At 38.9% G+C, this 21154-nt stretch overlaps 1 protein-coding gene across 1 annotated transcript in view; it reads right to left on the bottom strand.

The window, feature by feature from the left end:
• ANXA10 (annexin A10) overlaps positions 1-21154 on the bottom strand; it is a 102246-nt gene that overhangs the window by 43323 nt on the left and 37769 nt on the right. Inside the window, exons 2-3 of the mRNA XM_049864180.1 lie at positions 11488-11569; positions 7412-7506 (exon numbers count right to left, since the gene is read on the bottom strand). Coding sequence (XP_049720137.1) covers positions 7412-7506; positions 11488-11569 — 177 coding nt within the window. The remainder of the gene's footprint in view (positions 1-7411; positions 7507-11487; positions 11570-21154) is intronic.

Below are 21154 nucleotides of genomic sequence, written 5' to 3'. Positions count from 1 at the left end.
AATCTGTTGGATACAGGTCCCTGAGTCACATTCTTCCTATTATCTATTGGTGGGATGGTACTTAAGTTTAACTGATGAGATTTGGGCAAGGCTAACAGTGGAGAAAGGAACTAACATGACCTTGTGACTGGGGCCCTTGAGCTGATTCACAGCTGATTATTGTAGCTTCCACTGCTAGATATACTTCGTATTTGCTTTATTTGCTTTGAATGCTTGTAAGTACCAGGGAGGTGCTCTCAGTAAGGAAGAGTCGCATACAGGGAAGTGTTTCTACCTTTGGGGCCCCATAACTCTAATAAACACTTTTCAGTTACAATTCTCTGTGATAGATGATTTGCTGATTGGAGGGGAAGTAGCCTCCTAGAGGTGCCTTTTGGTGTTTTCAACTTGCCATCCTCACAAAACTTCCAGGTATACCAGTTTTGAAAAGAGGCTATTAGATTACTCCTGGAATCTTGTCAAAGCTGCATACGTGACCTATGGAGGCCTTGTGACTCTCGTACCTGATTTTCCCATTTTGAGGAGGGTCAACTAAAACTCAATGACTGATATGTTGAAAGAATCCAATGTACCTCACTTGGCCCCCACAGCATCTCAGGTTTACATGAAAAAGTGGCAGATGTTCCTTTGGGTGAAAATTTAACCTCCACTCTGCTGCCTGAAGCCTGAAGCAAAGCTGCTGAATTAAAGGATGTCAAGCAGTTCCCCTAAATGCCTTGGCCTGGTAAATTGATGGCTCATCTGACATGAAACCAAATGGTATCCACTGGGCTTCTGTGGCTATTCAGCTTAGTAACTGCTGCGCAGAGCCAAAACATGAACAAGGTCATTCTGTTCAGTGGACTGAAATCAAGGCTTTTTTCATAGCTCTCACCAGTATTCTCTTTAATTAACATCGTTATCTTTTTACTCACTCTTTGGTCTAACACTTGGAAAAGTACATCCTGGCATATTAAAAAAGGGTCATTTGGGGGATGTAAAAAGGTGGAAATAAATTGGAGTTGCTGATAGGAACTTATGAATCATTCTTGCAGGTGTCCATGGTGAAGTCTCATTCTCTGATGAAACAAACTGGAGTCCAGCTGCTGATCAGGGCTGCCCTGCCAAGATACACCACTGCTGCCTCTATCCATCATTATTTTGGACATCACAACACATACACTATCATAAACTGAATGTAAAGAAAAGTACTCTATGTGTCTGATGCCAAGGGTATGACTGAATGCCAGACTTGTTGCTCTTGTCAAAACTTGATTTTTTTTATGGTGAAAGAAGACCAGTGCCTCTGTACCGTCCTGGCAGATGGACTGCATGAGACCTTTGATCCCCTCTTGGGGCTAGTGATAGTCCTCACGACTTTCGACACTTTTCAAATTACAGCGCTGCTGTTCTAGTTCAATTAGCCAACTCCAGTCACACTATGTAGTCCTTAAAACTAACCTGTATCATGTTTTTGGCTTTCCAGGCTACTTTCCAGTCTGACCATGGTGCATCTTTCATTGCAAAAGCTGCTCAATACTATGCTAATTGTCAAACAAGGTATTTGGTGTACTGCCCATGCTCCCCACCATCCATAGGCTTCTGGTATTGTTGATCATTGGAATAGCTTCCTAAAATATGAACTCAAAAAGATTTCTGACTCTATCTCCTATACTTCCTTTTGGTCTACATAGCTTATCAAGGCAGTTTTATCAATGAATAATAGTCATCCCAGAAAAGGATCAACTTCTCTCGACCTCCTCCTAGCCTAGATAATGGTCAGGATGAAAAGCGAGGGTTGTATAAACCCATTCTGAACATAATAAATTTCACCCTGACCATTACTGGGCATGCTGCTGCTTTCTGTCTTTGAACAGAAACCTCAGGGTCTATTGGTTGGTCCACTCTACGGCTGCAAATCAACTAAAATTAGGCATAGGTAATTCACACTTAATTCTCACTTAGTCACCTAGATTCTCTTTGGAGTTTCATCATCCTGGATCATAGGTAATGACCACTTGGTTGAGTACACTGCTCAAATGTGGAACATAATGACTCTCTAGAATTTTTGTAAATATGGCCTTGCATCTGATCCTTCCAAATGAAAGTTCTGGCTGTCAGTTGGAGATAACTGGAAAAAAAGGTGAAGTTATACCTACTGGAATGGGATTTGGCAATTTTCTGGTGATGAAGTGAGAACAACAAACTTATCACCTGGGAAGGGAACACCTTAGACCTCTCGATGTATGGAGGAGGAATGGCCATTAATAAACCTGGTCTTTCAGGCCCATCCTTGTATACTTCCCAATTCATTGCAAGCCCCTTACATTTTACTGATTGCTGAATCTGTCTTCTCCTTCAGCACAATTATTCCCCTTAACTGGAAGTATTTGCTCCTGAACCTCCCATGACACCTTCAGATGTCTTCATGTCTTTCCATCCCCAGTCCCATGCCCATTGCTCATTTATTCTGTGGGGTAGACAAATGTCACCTGGCTGTGGCGTGGGTGGACAGGACAGGTTGGATTGACTTCCCTTAGGCAGTTCCTCCAAAAATAATGACTAGACTTGATTATCAGTGGAACCCCTAAGGCTTACTGGCTTGCTTACAGGGAACCGTCAACCTGTGTCCCTGACTAAGCTAGGTCTCACCTGGGGACTCTCAAAATTGCAAATAACACTTTCTTTGCAGGGACAAATAAAGGTAGATATGTTTGGGGGAAAATAGTTTGTGGGTCTCATATTTCTGCTAACTTATCTAGGTGCTAAATGAGGCACCAACTGCCCTTTGCTCTGGACTATCTTTCCAAGGGTGTTTGTATAGTGAATACCCTTGGAAGATAGAAATAGTGTCCTGAGTAAGGGGCAGGATGCATTCTGCCAATTAGAAGTGATTCGGGTTTCCTAAGTTCCTGGTTTCTCTTCTTAATGAAATACACTGGATGTGCAGTATCATCTGGTCTTCTTGCATTGGTCCGTGGGAATTGAGGTTGACAAACGATAAATAATAATCATAATATGTAAGTAAATTATGTAGTATGTTAGAAGATAATGCATGTTATGGACAAAAGAAAAAGAGCAGGTAAGGAGGGTCTGAAGTGCCAGCATGGGCATTGAGGTGGGTTACAGTTTCAAACAGGGCAATCAGAGCAGGCCCTCTTCAGTAGTTGACACTTGAGTGAAACCTTGAAAGAAGTGAGAGAATTAGCAATATAAAGATCTGCCTTAAGCGTGGCGCTTACTCAGTTGAGAAGAACTGGCATTTTTGAGAATTTATAGCAAGACAAGACTTAGAGTCAGGTTATCTTGGCTCAAGAATTACCTTTGTGTGACTTTGGGCAAGTCGGTCTCTGCATTAAATTGCATAACTAATGCCACAGTTTAAATGAATATCAGAAACCAGAATATGTCAGAGCTGACCATTCCTGTTTTAGATGAGAAATGAGAAAATTAATTGCTTCAGTGCTTAACTTGAACTCTGTCAGGAACCATTGTCAGGCTGCCAAACTAAAAATGTATGGGTAATCCCCCTCCTCTCTTACCAGAGGCATTTGACCGTTCATTTGTTTCATTGCACCATCAATAGACTAGCACTTGCTTTGGTGTGGAAGATCAGCTGTGAACATATTAATTGCATTGATAGATATGTCGATCAGAGGCATTGGATTCCAACGGGCTTTTTAGTTGAGTCTAGGGATTAGTTTCTGCTATGGGTAATGCAAAGTTGTTGATGAAATTTAGCAGCTATTCACTAATGTAAAATATCAAGTAATAAGTATTTGTGGAGGATGTCTAGAATTGTGCTTTACTCAGCATCTAAGAAAGTGATTCTGTCAATTATTATGCTCTTGATTATACGTGTTAATAAAAATAAAAAAAATCAATGATTAACATAGAGGATAGTCTGTAAATATGTGCCACAGAAAGGGGGAGGTAGCAGTAAATACACTTTGGCCAAATAGAAGAAGTAATTTTGAGTGCGAGCAACATGGACGGTCAAGAAGACTTAGCTTGAAAGCCAGTCAAGTTAACCTGGGAGCAACCAGAGCAGGGAATGACGGAAAAGAGAAATTTAGGCAATTTAGGAGCACTCATTTTTAACTAGATAGTGGATAACAAGAAGATGTTTTTCTTTTTATTTATATATGTATTCTAAGAAAAATAAATATGCGGAAAATAAGTCCTTAGATGCACTTATTTTACAAACCCAGTGCGTCTTCTATGTCAGGGCTTGGGTTGAGGTCTGCAGGGACAGCAGCAAATAGCCCAGTCCCTGCTTTCCTAGGAGTTAAAACTCTAGTCAGCCATTATATCAAACTAACACAACCCAGTATGGCAACTGCCATGGTCACAATGTGCACAGGAGTTGTGGGAACCTAGCAGGAAGTACCTAGCACAGAGCGCGGATGTGTGCGCAGGCCAGGAGGGCTTCCAGGAGCAGCCAAAGCCTAATTACATCTATCAGAGGAGTGGCAGTCAGCTATGCCTTCATGCTGTTGTTCAAGAAACATTAAGCAATCTTGGTGTGTTAGATGGACATTTGTGCCAAACTCTAGGAATGTACAAGGTGCATTCCCAGCCTTCGAAAGTTCACTAATAGTAATCGGGTGCTGTGGGAAGTTGTGTGAAGGATGCAGTAGCACCACAAGTCAGCGCCACTCAATTTCCGGAGTGGTGGCGTAAGGAATGGTGGCAAGTGTCTGGGAAGGGGAGTTGGTGTGCAGTAGGTGGAATTAAGAACCAGGTCATTGGATATAGATGATATGCCATGACTAAAGCTGAGAGAGCAGACTTGGTTAACGCAGAGAAGTATAAGCGCAATTGAAGGTAAACCTTGGTGCCACAATGGTTAAGTGCTTGGCTGGTAACCAAAAGGTTAGAGGTTCAAGCCCATGAGCAGCTACAAGGGAGGAAAGACCTGGTGATCTGTTCCCATGAAGACTAAACCCAAAAAACCAAATCCATTGCCGTTGAGTTGATTCAGACTCATAGTGACTCTTTTGGACAGAGTAGAGCTGCCGCAGGGTTTCCAAAACTGTAAATCTTTACAAGAGCAGACGCCACATCTTTTCCCCATGGAATGGCTGGTGGGTTCAAATTGCCAACCTCTTGGTTGGCAGGTGAGCCCTTTAACCACTGAACCACTAGGATTTCTTCCATAAGGATTACAGCTTAGGAAACCCTATGGGGGCAATTCTACTCTGTCACTTTGGGTTGCTATGAGTGGGAACAGACTGGAAGGCACATAACAATAAGAACAGATGAGGGTAGAGGGAGAGCAGAAACAAAGCAACCAAGACTCTGTATGTCCTGGGAAGTCATTGGGATTTATCCTGTGTACATATGGATATTTGTGAGAGAGGAATGGGATAAATTTTAAAAGATTAAAGCAGGAATGTGAGGAGTGAAAATTTAGATTTTAGGAGTCATCCTCACAGCAGCGTGGAAGAGGGATGGGAGAGGGGTGGTGGCGAGATGAAGAACTGACTTAAGACTGTAGAAATGCAGTCAAAGTGAGGGAAAGAATGAGAGGAGAACTAGCCATTTTACGGGACTTGGTAACTGCATGCTTCAGGGGGAAGAAGCTAGCTGACTCCCTGTTTTCCAGTTCGTGCAATTTAAAGAATCAGCCATGCTTTCCCATGAAGTATGGATTATTCAGCAAAATATGAGGGTTTAACAAATTCTAAGACTTTATATGTATAGTGAAAGATCCTTCATTAGATTATAAATTCTCAAATGGATTTTAAATTCCTTGAATCTAAGTGCCACATTTCTAAATTATTTTATAATCTACTTTAGGCTAATTTTGTAGAGACTATGTAATAAATGTAAACTAACCTGATGTGTAAAGAACAAAGATGTATATGTATTTTGTGTTTAAAAAAAACAGTTACTAAAAAAAGACCTCCCTTATAGCACTGTGCATATTAACCAAAACAAATAAACCCATTGCCATGGAGTTGATTCCGACTCTTAGCAAGCCTATCAGCCAGGGTAGAACTGCCCTGTAGGGTTTCAGTGGGGCAGCTGGTGGATTCCAACTGCTGACCTTTTGGTTAGCAGCCGAGCTCTTAACCACTGCGCCACCGGGGTTCCACTGTGAATATTAAAACAGCATTAAAAAAAAAAATGCTGTCTAGTCGATTTTGACTGAAAGTGGCCCTATATGACACAGTGGAATTGCCTCATAGGATTTTCTAGGCTATAATCCTTACAGGAGCAGATTTTCAGGTCTTTTCTCCCTAATGCCTGCTAGAGGTTGGAACCTCCCACCTTTTGGCTAGCAGCCTTATGCTTAACCACTGCGCCACCAGGGCTCACTAAAATAATATTAGAATACCAGTGATACAATTTTTATAGTTTTTTTTTTGTACCTTAGATGAAGGTTTACAGAACAAACTAGCTTCTTACTAAATAGTACACAAATTGTTTTATGACTTTTTTAAAACGGTTTTTTATCTTTACACTCAAAAGAAAACCATCTCTAGTGTCATGGGAATATAAGAGATAAGATGACGGTTCTACCTGGGGAAAAAAAAAAAAAAAACGCATACGTTGAGTCTCCTTTGGCTTAATTCAACTAATTTCACTAGCAGGAGTGATTTTTTGGATCATTAATTCATTCTACTGCTGAGGGCTATTCTTTAAGTCACGTATTATGGTTATTTAAAGCGTGAGGCTTAGGGATGGAGTAAATTGATATGAACTAACTCTGTAGAGAATGTTTTATGACAGTGTCCCGTCATAATGCTCAGTTTACGAAGTAATTGCTATTTCAGGTTCTTTTGGCCTGAAGAGTGTTTGTTCTGAATCTGTGTTTTAAATGCCTAACAAAAGAACCTTTAAAGCTACTTGTTTTGAAATTAGAATGTGATTCCTTTAAAACACCATGGATACTTTTATTGCCTTCAACTATTTTTAAACTGCCATTCTGTTTTAATGGTCTTTATATCTGCGTGCTGTGAGAAGGCAAGCTCGTAAGAGAACTCACTTGGGTTGAGAGGTGAGGGCCTTTGGAAAATGGCAGGAAAAGATCTTATTTTTTGACCTGGTGACCATAGTCCTTTCTACCCTTTCCCTAAAGCTCAGCACAGGACAGTTTCCAGCGCAGCATTTTTAGCCTAATTGGACCAGCTAGCAGCGTAAGGCTACGAACGCTTTTCTTTTTTGGAGGTGGAATGATTTTTGCCAAGGGACTAGCGGATCCCTGTGTCTGTGAACAAAACTCGCAGATAAATGACTTCGCGATATAACGTTCTTTTAGTCCTTCAAACATAGTAGAGGGATATGAACTCTTTCTCATGCACGGTGGGGCCTGAAATCTTTGTCATCTGTGAGACCAGAAACATTAATATTACCTGTTCTCTGAAAGAGCAGTTATTTCTGACAAGTTTGGCCCTAGAAACAGGTCCAGGTGAAGAGATCTTACCCGGCCATATATGCTCTGGTATGCCTCCGCGATCATCTGCCTTTGAGCATTACAGCGTTGAGTTAGAATGTCGATCAGCATGTCTTTGTTGCAGTCTGGAAAAGTGTATTTGAAGATTAATAAAGCTGTTGTTCTGTAGTTAAGAAGAACCCTAAGAATCAATATGAATATTCAAACGTTATCTCTGATGATACTTTATAACAGAGAGCAATTTTAACCAACTCTTGATGGGGCCTAACCTCTCCCTATCTCTTATTTTAGTGCTATTACTACATATTGCTTCTCTTCCTTTACAAAGATCCAATAAAAAATACAAGGGAGCGAAAAGAATGTGGTCTTCCTTCAACTACCACTTATTCCACCAAAAAAGGGTTCCCTGACCTTCCAGATGATAAGCGTTTGAATGGGCACAACATCTTTCTCATTTGACAGTTACGGTCAGATTGACAATGAACACATATTAAGGGAAAAATGACTGCTCTAGTCCAGAACCTTCAGGGGAAGGAGGGCTAACAGAGAAGGAAGTCATGACAGCGTAAAATGTCTGCACCTTTCTGAGGGATGGTAGGCATCTGTCATGGCTTGTATGGAACATGGTCTCGTGCCCATAACACAGGCTGGGCTATGTGGCCTCTACTGCTTAATATATCAGCTCACTGAGCTAACCACCAGTTGTCATTGAGTTGATCCTGACTCTTAGGAACTGCATGTGTGTCAGAGGAGAACTGTGATCCAGAGGGTTTTCAATGACTAATTTTTTTCAGAAGCAGATCACCAGGACTTCCCTTCCAGGCACCTCTGTGTGGACTCCTCCAACTTTTCGCTTAGCAGCCAGAAGCATTAACCATTTGTATTGCTGAGGGAACGCACAGCTAGTTTAGATACATTTAGCTGTAATTATAGTCAGAATGAAGGAAATGCTTACTGGAGATGGGGAGATAAATGAATTGAAAGGTTAGGCTATTAAGCATATCATCCTCTTGGAAATTAAAGTTATCCCGAATGGGCTTAGGATAACAGCAGGGCTGTGAGTCAGGCGTGGAAATATCCAGGTCATAGGGAAAGTGACTAAGATGTACTTAGATGACCATACCAATTCAAGGTAAAAGGAAGAGCAGGTGGAAGAAATGGTCTGAAAGCTGTAATAGGGAGGCGGGAAGGCACAGAACCAACTCCAAATACTGAGGTTTATGGCTTGTGAGAGAGAAGGCAGCCTCCACTGGAAAGGCAAAGAGTAAAATGTGTCCTGGGATAAACCCAGCTGAGGCCTTGGCTGAAAGGAAAATCAGTAAATAGCTCTAGAGGAGTCTATTAGCCACATGATAAAAAAAAAAAAAAAATTTTTTTTTTACATGATAAAGTCACCCACAAATTTTGCATCTAACAAATAGAAGATTTTTCAATTACTGCCACTGTTTCATTCTTACTATCATTATATTGGACTGCCTGGGAGGTGCAAATAGTTAACGCACTCAGCTGCTAACTGAAAGATTGGCAGTTCCAGTCCACCGAGGGGCATCTCAGAAAAAAAGACTTGGAGATCTACTTCCGAAAAATCAGCTGCTGAAAACCCTATGGAGCACAGTTCTACTCACACACACATGGAGTTGCCTTGAATTAGAATTACTCAATGGCGCCTGGCTTACTGGTATCATCATATTGGCGTAATTGTTATAGTCTTTACATAGTAGAGGAATATGAGCTGTCTCTGACATACAGTGAGGCCTGACGTCTTTGTAATCTGTGAGAAAGAAAAAAAAATAGAACCTGTTCTCTTTATCTATGTTATCAACTAATAACCCATATATAATGCCTGATCATTTTAGTGAGGTCCTGGACAGCTAGAACCACTTCTAACCCACGTGCCTGAATCTAGAGAAAGAACTAGACAAGCCAAAATTCTTCTTTTTTTTTTTTTTTAAATAAATTCAGTGCTGTTTAGAAACAATTTGCAATTTCAGTAATGATTGTTTTCTTGACTGTTAGACCACTTTTACCTCTCTGGCCATCCATAAGATCAGAAAATCTTATAAAATTACTATGGCTCACTATGCCAGAATTTTCTTTTAAATTCAGAAAAAAATAATTATCTAGAATTTCCTGTCCTAATGCAATAGGACAGGAAAGAGAAAAACACACCATGATTCTACGAAGAAATCAAAATTATTATTTGCAGAAGATGTTGCTATCTATCTAGAAATCCAAGATAATTAACGAAATTTTTTATAAAATTATAGCAGAATTCAATAATTTTTATTTATAGAATGTAAACATAAAATTAAATATCACTTATATAATTATGTGTTAAGAAACGAATAACCCCACCGAAAAACAAACAAACCCATTGCCATCGAGTCAATTCCAACTCATAGCGGCCCTATAGGACAGAATAGAACTACCCCATAGGGTTTCCAAGGAGAGGCTGGTGGATTCAAACTGCTGACCTTTTGGTTAGCAGCTGAGCTCTTAACCACTGGGCCACCAGGGCTCCTCATAAGAAATGAATAGAAAATAGTATAACTTGAAATACGAATAGATGTGCAAATATGAATAATTTTAACAAAAAGCTGCTTGTTATGTGCAAATAGCCTATAAATCTTTAGTGTTTTAGGAAAAAAAAATACCATAAATAATTCAGCAGTTATGTTAGTGACATAAAGACAACTCTATGAAGACTAAAACCTTCAGAAATAGCTCAGCCTAAAATACTGATAAGCCAAAGATTAGGACGGTCAAAACGAATCCATATTCTGACCCTAAAATCGTAACCACAGGAAAATTGAAACTGAAGCAAAGAAAAAGAAATCATTGAATAGATTGTTCTGATCTAGAGTTTTAAAGCAAAAATTGCACTTCTGAAACAAAAAATAATTCATAACTGTTCTCTTGCCTCTGTATTATTCTAGTATTGATTGATATTTGAAAAGCCATGAAAAGATTGCAAACTCCTAAAAGAGACTTCAGAGAGCATACTTAAGATCTTTTATTGTTTTCCTGTGGGTTTCTCCTAGTGAATAAAACACAGGTGTGCACACATGCTTGCACACACACGTGCTTGCACACACACACACACACACACACCCTCAGTAACGTTCTTGTAAAGGGGACCTTGACTTTGAAGTTAAGAGCTCCCTTTCTTATGAAAGGCTCTGCATGTTTTATGCAAATATTTTTCTTATGCTGTCAATGTTTATCTTAGTGCTTGTGAGAAGTCATCTTAAAACAGCTTCCATTTAAAGGAAATACGTGGATGCTTAGCAATGCCGTATAGTATCTTATTTAAAGATGAAATCTTTTTTTAAAAGAACCCAACAATACTTCTCCTTACTTCTTTCTGTATTCCTTTTCTAAGCTCTAGCTTCATTCACTGAACATCAATTAATAAGTACCTGTACCCCAGACTCCATGCTCTGGGGGCTCACAGTGCAGACAGCAGGTGAGACAGAAGCAAAAGCTCAGTGATTATGAGGTTAGTGACCCAAGAGTTCAGACGCAGGTAACCGAGGATTGGCATAGGTGGTTGAGCGTGGCATACTCAGATAAGGTCATTTGAACAGAACCTTGAAGGAATTAGACAAGAGAAGAAAATTGCATTGCAGGCAGGAGGATTATTAAGCCAATTTACAGAGATGTGTGAAAAAGTAGAGCCTTTTGAGGGAATAACAAGAAGTTAGATTTGGCTGCAAGTGGAAGGAGCAAAAGAAAGAGACTAGGAGAACAATTAAGGGCAAGGTCAAGAAGATTGCTTTGTCTTAGATTAAGGTTTGTGTTTCTTTGTTTGGGATTTCATTTAGCAGTTAGTGGTGAGGCATTTAAGGATGTAAGGGAAAAACACGTCAAGGTCAGCTTTGCAGTGGAGAAAGGCAAATCTCTTCCTCAGTATTTTTCTTTTCTATTACTTTCGTTCTCATCCTACTTCTTTGGCAAACTTGATTTTCTATTTTTTAATATGTGTCTTGCTTTCATTGCACATCAGGTATTTCACAGTCATATTATAGCCTTAAAACAAGATAAAGCAAAAAAAAAAAAAAAGAAAGAAAATAACAATCAAACATTGTAGAAATTATGGGGCTTACCAAATCCTTGCAATGCTTCTCCTAGCATTTGTGCATCCATAATGGGATTGAAATTGGGAGCAGGGAAGATGGTTCCTTGCACCTGGTGGGAAGAGTCAATGAGAAAGTGATTGCAGTGATTCATAGTAAAGGATTCAACTTTTTTTCCAGAAAAAATGAAAACTAAACTATAGGCTATATATGTAAATTACTGTAAGACCTACGCACAAGTCTATTGAACAATTGCTTATGTTAATTGTAGAGAACAAATTTGTTGAGTATATTTCATCCATTGGCCTCCACTGTATGGACATCTATTATTCATCTAAGAAACTGAGGTACTAGAACCAATAGTAGAAAAGTGGAAGAATCGAATTAAAAATACATGTCTCTTTAATACATGGTAAGCATTTTTAGAAATTGAAGCCTAATTTGTAGAAACTGAAAACTGTACTGGGGGAATTCATGTCGTTCATATGAATTAGAAATGGCACTTGTGACCATAGCTTTTTTTTTTTCTTTTACCTTAGGAGACCTAACATCACATTAGAAAAATTGAAATATTTGAATTTGGATTACAGAGTTCATAAAAATCCAAGTGATATGGGTAGGACAAAGATTTTTAGCTCAAGCTTGCAGCTGCAGAGAAAAACATAAAAACACAACTGACATCCCATTGACACTCTCTTGCCAGTAATAAAATGGCAGAACATTGAAGACAGGCTTTGGATGCACATGGCCCATTATTTCAGATAAATGCAGCCAGGACTAGAAACCATATCATCACACTGGGCACAAGAGAACTGTCAACCAAATTTATTAAGAAGAAAGGAAGTTTTCCCCCAACAGGGGGAACATATTGTCACCATTCCCAGAAATGTTGGACAAAAACCACCTCCCCATAGCAGACAGGTTTACCAAGCCCAGAGAAGAGTTCAAAAATTCACTGAGCATTTCTACAGCTGTAACCTCCTAGCTGAAGATGAAGCTTTCTAGTGCCCGTTGTCTAACACAAGAAAATTAATTCATGAACAAGACTCAACCATCAATTCTAGTTAAATAAATATGCATACCAATACCAACATACTCATGAAGAGGTTCTTGGAGGATTAAGAACACTGTTCACTTGGGGTAAAGCTAAGAATTAAGTTGAGTTTGGATTATATTTCATTGATACTAATAAACATGAAGATGTTCATTTGAAGTAGACAGAAAACCATGTAACAACTGTGACATGGCTGTATTTTCATACTTAGGAGTACAGATATTGTTAGTGGAATGTTCTTCTGAATTGTACTCATGGACCCAAACCAAAAACCAAACCGGTTGCTGTTGAGTGAATTCTGTCTCACAGCAGCCCTATAGGACAGAGTAGAACTGCCCCATATGGTTTCCAAGGAGCAGCGAGTGGCTTCCAAAGTGCTGACCTTTTGGTTAGCCCACAGCTCTTAACCACTGTGCCACACATGGGCAGATACATGTAATTAAATTTAGCAATCTGACATTGCTAAAGTGCAGTCATTTACAAATGAATTGCTTATTTGCTTCTGAGATCTCAAGTTTATCGGAGAGAGAGAACCTCAAAATGAAGTTCTCTTTGAGCCCGTTCCTAATTCTAGATTAGGAAACAGTACGAATATTCTGACTCATTCACTAACCTTTCGCTTCTGGTGAGACACTTTGAGGACAATAGGCTTTAATTCTTCTTCTACATATTACAATTCTACTGTAAATTCCTAGGTTGATTCTCTCTACCTCAAGAGTTTTCCTGGAACTGTCATCTGCCTTTAAATGGGAACATTTCTTTTCTGATATTTGTCACTGCCATTTACTGAATCTTTTTGGTCTGTGTAGTTCCGTATCAGTTTTTTCTTTGGGAAAATTAAAGGTTGGTTGGGGTAAAGGAAAGAAATGCTTGACTTTCCCACCGGTTTCCGGGTTGGAAGACTTGGGTTCTCGGACAGTACTGCCTTGGTGACCTTACCCAGGCTGATTGCTACAGGCCAGAGAGATTACAGGACTGTTTTGAGGCCGAAAAGTGGAAAATGTATATGAAAGCAATAAGGTATATTGTTAAATATGTGTAAGTTATCTAGGCAATTTTAGGCACATAGTGAGCAGCTGTCCACCACAAAACATTTTGTTTTTTGTCAGGCTGAGATCCCTGGGATTTGTACTGGAGTAAGTGCTGCAAAATAAAACTATGTGCCTTTTTTGCAAAAAACAAACAAAACTCACACACACATGCACACACAAAACCAACAACAAAAAAACTGCTTTGAAAGTTATAGAGAGGGAAACTTAGGTCTACAGAGATTTATCATACTTAATCTGCAGGCTAAAGAAAAAAGGCAATGGGTTTTTTTTTTTTTGAGTGCATAGCTACAAGGAGCCCTGGTGGCGCAGTGGCTAAAGCAGTAGACTGTTAACTCAAAGGTTGGCGGTTCGAAACCACCAGTCGCTCCTCGGGAGAAAGATGAGGCAGCCTGCTTCCCTAGGGATTTATAGCCTTGGAAACTCTGTGGGGTCGCTATGAGTCAGGTCAAACTGCCTTGGAATTCTTTCTCCAAAATTTGTACTCAACCATATTCTATGCATTTCTCAAAACTCAATACCAGTCCCTCTGATGGAGTCAATATAAGCTGAGCCCTTCATTCACTAGGAACCCTGGCGGTGCAGTGGCTAAGAGCTTGGCTGCTAATCAAAAGGTTTGCAGTTCAAATCCACCAGTCTCTCTACGTGAGAACGACTTGGTGACCTGTTTCTATAAAGATCACAGCAGCAAAGCCCTACAGGGCAGTTCTACTCTATCATATGGGGTTGTTATGAGTTGGAATCGACTTAAAAGCACTTAAGAACAACAGCAGTTACTGAGACATATTTCAAGTTAACCCATTAACAGTAGTTGAGCCTTCTAAAGTCAGAAACTGTCGTTTCAGGTGTTTTTCAGCATTGGTATCTTTTACAGCAATGTTCTTTATATATATATGTGTGTATGTATATACATAACCAAAAAACCTGCTGCCATCGAGTCGATTCCAACTCATAGCGACCGTACAGGACAGAGTAGAACTGCTTGATAGAGCTTCCAAGGAGCACCTGGTGGATTCCAACTGCCAACCTTTTGGTTAGCAGCCATAGCACTTAACCACTACACCACCAGGGTTTCCATATATATATATATATATACACATATACATACACATATACATACACATACACATATACATATACGTATACATGTGCATATATATGTGTATATATATAGCTAAATTTTATTGCCTCAGGATAAATAAAAAAGTTGAAAAAATGAACATTTTCAAATGTGGCAGTGAAAAAGAATATGTACATGTATATGGGAAGATTATTTCATTTTTCTTGTTTTGAAAATTGACAGATTTAGAAATAGTATCACTTATCTAAAGCAAAGTAGATTATAATGTCTGTCATGTCAATTTGCATCCTTACCATGAGGCAATCAAAATATGATCTTTGCTCCTAGTCATTTGTGAATCTGCCTTTTGACAGAAAAATAATAAATAAAGATACTCCCTTTTTAGAAGACAAACTACCATATAAACTGACTATGTAAAAGAGCATGGGTAACTACAGATTTGAAATTTGGTTATAAAAATTACCCCCCGAGTAAATAATGAATAGATCTCTTTACCAAAATGAGAAATTGTGAAATTGTTCGCATTTGACTCTCTGCAGACTGAAAAAATTACACATATTTTGCTCATAAAGTTGATACAATTATTTTTGCTATCCCATACCAATATGTACATCAATAATTGCATGATATTTCATTTATTCATAGCCAGTCAAGGAGCTAGAAGCGATAAAGCCATGTTCCTCAAATCTATCACCCACATTTTAATTATTTTTCCCAAGTTGTTTTGAGCCACACTCACCTTGACAACCCAAGTGCCTCAAGGCTTAGACTTTGAAACGTTAGCCATGTGAGTTGACAATTTCGCTAACTGAATACCTTCTACAATACAGGTTTTAATGAATAATTCAGCATCAGGAAGTATCTTAGTTTTAGTGTCATGGGGATTATTAGATCTCTAGCTAATTCGATGGCACTGTTTTTTTTTTTTTCTTTTTAGCTAATTTAGAGGAGCCCTGGTGGCAAAATGATTAAACCCTCAGCCACTAACAGAAAGGTCTGCAAATTAAATTAGGTAATTTAGGAATTTTAGAGTCTTTAGAGGAAATTCTACTGAAATCTTGGAATTCCTTTTCCACAGGGCACTTCCCCAGAACCAGCCATTTGCTCAGCTTTGGAACATTGGCGCTTGGATCTCTATTATCTCAGGACTGAATCCCCTAAATTCTGAAGGTCTACAGCCCATAATCTCTTCTGCCTCATATCTGCCAAGAATTGTTCTGAAGTGTTTTCAATGGCTTTAAAAAACAGCCAGCACTAAAGGATGGGTTAACATGCTTATTATCAGAAAAAAGTATAACCAAAACTTGATATGCATCTGGAAACCTTCCCATCTCCCATATGCTCCACATCTAATGAGCCATTCTGTATAATTCTGCCAGCCCTACCCACACAATAGCCTTTATGTGATTTCTCTTCTTTTTCATTCCTCTTAATACTAATTTAGTACGGGCTTTCTCACTTTTCCCTTGGGTTGTATTCAACGAGTTTCTACTTTATTGCCAGAGTAATCCTTCTGAAAGATCAAACTCATCATTTGTCTTTCTGTGCCTAAAACCTCAGTGTCTAAAGCACTTCTACGCAATATTTGCTTTCTCTTCAGGCCTACATCCTGAATAGAATTCTCACGTGAAAGACAGATTCATGGGAATGCCTAGGTTCATGAACACATTCCGGTATGGTAACTTGAATGACATCCCATTCATTCAAGTATTTGAGGTAATCTTATGTGGAGATCCCCCCCATACAGACTATGGATTATATCTTTCTGTTCCTTTTAGACCATACATCCCTGAGGCCATTGATTCTGTGGTCCATCCTTGTACGAGTGGTTCAGTATCTCAGTTGAAATCACTGCTGATTTAGCATTTTCAAAATTTTCAACAGACTGTCAGAATTTTGATAACACATATTCCTTCATCAAATTGATTTGAAATTTAGCTAAATAGAATATGTTGGCTTCAGTTCTAGGCATTGCCTTTAATATTTATAATTCACACAACTGGAATTTAGCCTTACACTATATAATGTTATGGTTGGGCTTTAAAATTACATGCAAATGTATTTCCAGTTAAATTCCTTACCAAACAAACCAGTAAAGGGTAATCATTTCCTAATCACCGAATATCTGTCAGAAACGCCATCTCCTTCATCCTATTTTAATGAGATTAACCAAAACCCAAGCCAAACCTGTTGCCGTTGAGTTGATTCTAACTCATAGTGACCGTATAGAACAGAGTAGAACTGCCCCATAGGGTTTTCAAGGAGCAGCTGGTGGATTCGAACTGCTCACCTTTTGGTTAGCAGCCGTAGCTCTTAACTACTGAGCCCTCAGGGCTCCAAACTTAGGAGGTTTGGAAATCATGTCAAAACATCATGACCTGAAAGGACTGCAATTGGCATGGATTTTAGAGAATTAGTCTTATTTATGAGAGATAAAGTGGCGGATGAGGCAGGTGAGCAACTGAAAGAGAATACATCTGTGTAAAAACAGTACCTTCAGGTGAAAAATTGAGACTGTACGGAACATAGAAACCCTGGTGGCATAGCGGTTAAGTGCTATGGCTGCTAACCAAAAGGTCTGCAGTTCGAATCTGCCAGGCACTCCTTGGAAACTCTACAGGGCAGTTCTACTCTGTCCTATAGGGTCACTATGAGTCGAAATCGACTCCACGGCAGTGGGTGGGTGGGTATACGGAAAATAAGGAAAACAACAGTGTGTACTCTAAAATGAAGGAATATAACTTTGAATATCCTAAAAGACTCAAACTTGGAATTTCATTGAGTAGTGCAGCAAATGTTCTTAATTTTCTTTAACTACAAGCATTTTTTATTATAAAAATATAAAGAACACATTTGCCCATTCAACGTTTTTCACGTGTACAGTTCAACAAAGCCAATTCCACTGATCATGTTGTACAACCATCACCAATATCAGTGTCAAATTTTCCATCTCCATTAAAAAAAAACACTATACTACCTAAACAGTGATTTCCCCTTTGCCCATCACTCTTGTCCCTGGTAACCATTATTAAACTTTAATATCTATACCTTTATCTATTCTAGCGGAAACCCTGGTGGTGCAGTGGTTAAGAGCTATGGCTGCTAGCCAAACGATTTGCAGTTCGAATCCACCAGATGCTCCTTGGAAACTCTATGGTGCAGTTCTATTCCGTCCTATAGGGTCACTATGAGTTGAAATCCACTTGAAGGCAAAGAGTTTTTTTGTCTATTCTATGTATTTCATATTAGTGATATCACACCATATTTGTTCTTTTGTGATTGGCTCATTTCACTCAGCATAATGTTTTTAAGGTTCATCCATGTTATTGCATCTATCAGGACTTCTCTTTATGGCAGAGTAATATTCCATTGTATGTATATACCACATTTTGTTTATCCATTAATTTGCTGATGGACCATTAATTTATTGTGAATAGTACTACAATGAACTTTAGTGTACATGTGTCTATTAGTGTCACTGCTTGCAAGTCTCTTGGGTATATAACTAAGAGTGGGATTGCTGGGTCATATGGTGGCTTTATATTTAACTTTTGAGGAGCTACCATGCCATTTTGCATTCCTACCAGCAATTGATGAGGGTTCAGATTTTTCCACATCTTCACCAACAGCTGTTATTTTCTCTTTTTCAATCTATATATCTTTAATCAGTTTGAAATTGATGCTGATACTCTTGAATGAGAGAATGAGACCATTAACATGAAAAAATGTGTATAGATAAAATGGTAGCCCACACTTTTTTGTGGTGTGTATAACATTATAACATTAATTGTAGTTTCACAATTTACATTTTCTACTTCTTATATTGAATAATTAAGTCAATGGAGTTAATGGACATTTGAGTTGTTTCTTAAATTTATGTAGGAATTTGCCATGTAGTTTAAGTTGCCTTAAATATTAATTGATTTTAGTTTTATATCTTACAGCTTAACATATCTCTTATCAATTTATTCAGTTATTTTTGAAGCAAATTAAATAAGCAACTAATATGTGTATCATATTACACTACACAATGTTGGTATTTTTACTACTGCAGATCACAAACATATACATAGCTAATTCAAGGCAGAAGGTGATAAATTATATCATAAAAGTCTAACAAAATGTCCTGGAATTAGGAGGGAGGAGATAATCTTCAAGTGAAAAATAAGAAAGAGTTCAAGGGAAGTCTTTTTGAGAAGGCTTTGCTTGAGGTGAATACCTCAAACTGGAATTGCAATGTTTGCATAATTTTCACATTTCTGGAAAACCATGTTTAAGTAAGAATTATTTAATACATTTTTATACCTGGGAATATTTATAGAACCAAATCTTCATATTTAGATTTCCTTCCTATGAATTTCATATACATGAAGGTTCATACACATATTTCAAAGTTCCATTTAAATTCTATCTCCATTAAGTGTTTTCTGGTAAGCACAGTTAAAAATGATCTTTCATGACTTACTATAATAGCTGCCATTTACAAAGTGCCAGAGATTGCACTAAGCTCTATTATGCAGCATTGTATTTCATCTGAGAGCCACCCTATGGTTTTAAAGCCATTATTACCTACATTTGGTGGATGAATAAGTGAGGCATAGTGAGAGTAAGGAAATCATTGTGCCTACACAGCTACTTAGTGACAAAGCATTAATACTTCCTCGTAATACTTGGACATTATTTGGCACATATAATCTTTATTGTTGTTATTGTTAGGTGCCGTCGAGTAAGTTCCGACTCATAGCGACCCTATGCACAACAGAACGAAACACTGCCCGGTCCTGCGCCATCCCTACAATCGTTGTTATACTTGAGTCCATTGTTGCAGCCACCGTGTCAATCCACCTCATTGAGGGTTTTCCTCTTTTCCGCTGACCCTGTACTCTGCCAAGCATGATGTCCTCCTCCAGGGACTGATCCCTCCTGACAACATGTCCAAAGTATGTAAGATGCAGTCTCGCCATCCTTGCCTCTGAGGAGCATTCTGGCCGCACTTCCTCCAAGATAGATTCGTTCGTTCTTTTGGCAGTCCGTGGTATATTCAGTATTCTTCGCCAACACCACAATTCAAAGGCGTCAACTCTTCTTCGGTCTTCCTTATTCATTGTCCAGCTTTCACATGCATATGATGCGATTGAAAATACCATGGCTTGGGTCAGGCACACCTTAGTCTTTAGGGTGATATCTTTGCTCTTCAACACTTTGAAGAGGTCCTTTGCAGCAGATTTGCCCAATGCAATGCGTCTTTTGATTTCTTGACTGCTGCTTCCATGGCTGTTGATTGTGGATCCAAGAAAAATGAAATCCTTGACAACTTCAATCTTTTCTCCATTTATCATGATGTTGCTCATTGGTCCCGTTGTGAGGATTTTTGTTTTCTTGCTGTTGAGGTGCAATCCTTACTGAAGGCTGTGGTCTTTGATCTTCATTAGTAAGTGCTTCAAGTCCTCTTCACTTTCAGCAAGCAAGGTTGTGTCATCTGCATAACACAGATTGTTTATGAGTCTTCCTCCAATCCTGATGCCCCGTTCTTCTTCATTTAGTCCAGCTTCTCATATTATTTGTTCAGCATACAGATTAAATAGGTATGGTGAAAGAATAAAACCCTGACACACACCTTTCCTGACTTTAAACCAATCAGTATCCCTTTGTTCTGTCTGAAAAACTGCCTCTTGATCTATGTAAACGTTCCTCATGAGCACAATTAAGTGTCCTGGAATTGCCATTCTTCGCAGTGTTATCCATAATTTGTTATGATCCACACAGTCAAATGCCTTTGCATAGTCAATAAAACACAGGTAAACATCCTTCTGGTATTCTCTGCTTTCAGCCAGGATCCATCTGACATCAGCAATGATATCCCTGGTTCCACATCCTCTTCTGAAACTGGCCTGAATTTCTGGCAGTTCCCTGTCCATATACTGCTGCAGCCATTTTTGAATGATCTTCAACAAAATTTTGCTTGCATGTGATATTAATGATATTGTTCTATAATTTCCACATTCGGTTGGATCACCTTTCTTGGGAATAGGCATAAATATGGATCTCTTCCAGTCAGTTGGCCAGGAAGCTGTCTTCCATGTTTCTTGGCATAGACGAATGAGTATCTCCAGTGCTGCATTTGTTTGTTGAAACATCTCAATCGATATTCCATCAGTTCCTGGAGCCTTGTTTTTCGTGAATGCCTTCAGAGCAGCTTGGACTTCTTCCTTCAGTACCATCGTTTCCTGATCATATGCCACCTCTTGAAATGGTTGAAAATCGACTAACTCTTTTTGATATAATGACTCTGTGTATTCCTTTGCATCATTTAATATTTTCCCCATGGAATCCTTCACCATTGCAACTCGAGGCTTGAATTTTTTCTTCAGTTCTTTCAGCTTGAGAAACTGCGAGTGTGTTCTTCCCTTTTGGTTTTCCATTTCCAGCTCTTTGCACGTGTCATTATAATACTTTACTTTGTCTTCTCTAGAGGCCCTTTGAAATCTTCTGTTCTGTTCTTTTACTTCATCA

Source organism: Elephas maximus, chromosome 21 (assembly GCF_024166365.1).
Source record: "Elephas maximus indicus isolate mEleMax1 chromosome 21, mEleMax1 primary haplotype, whole genome shotgun sequence".
In the NCBI taxonomy this organism is placed as follows: Eukaryota; Metazoa; Chordata; class Mammalia; order Proboscidea; family Elephantidae; genus Elephas; species Elephas maximus.
This window is presented reverse-complemented; position numbering and strand designations above follow the sequence as displayed.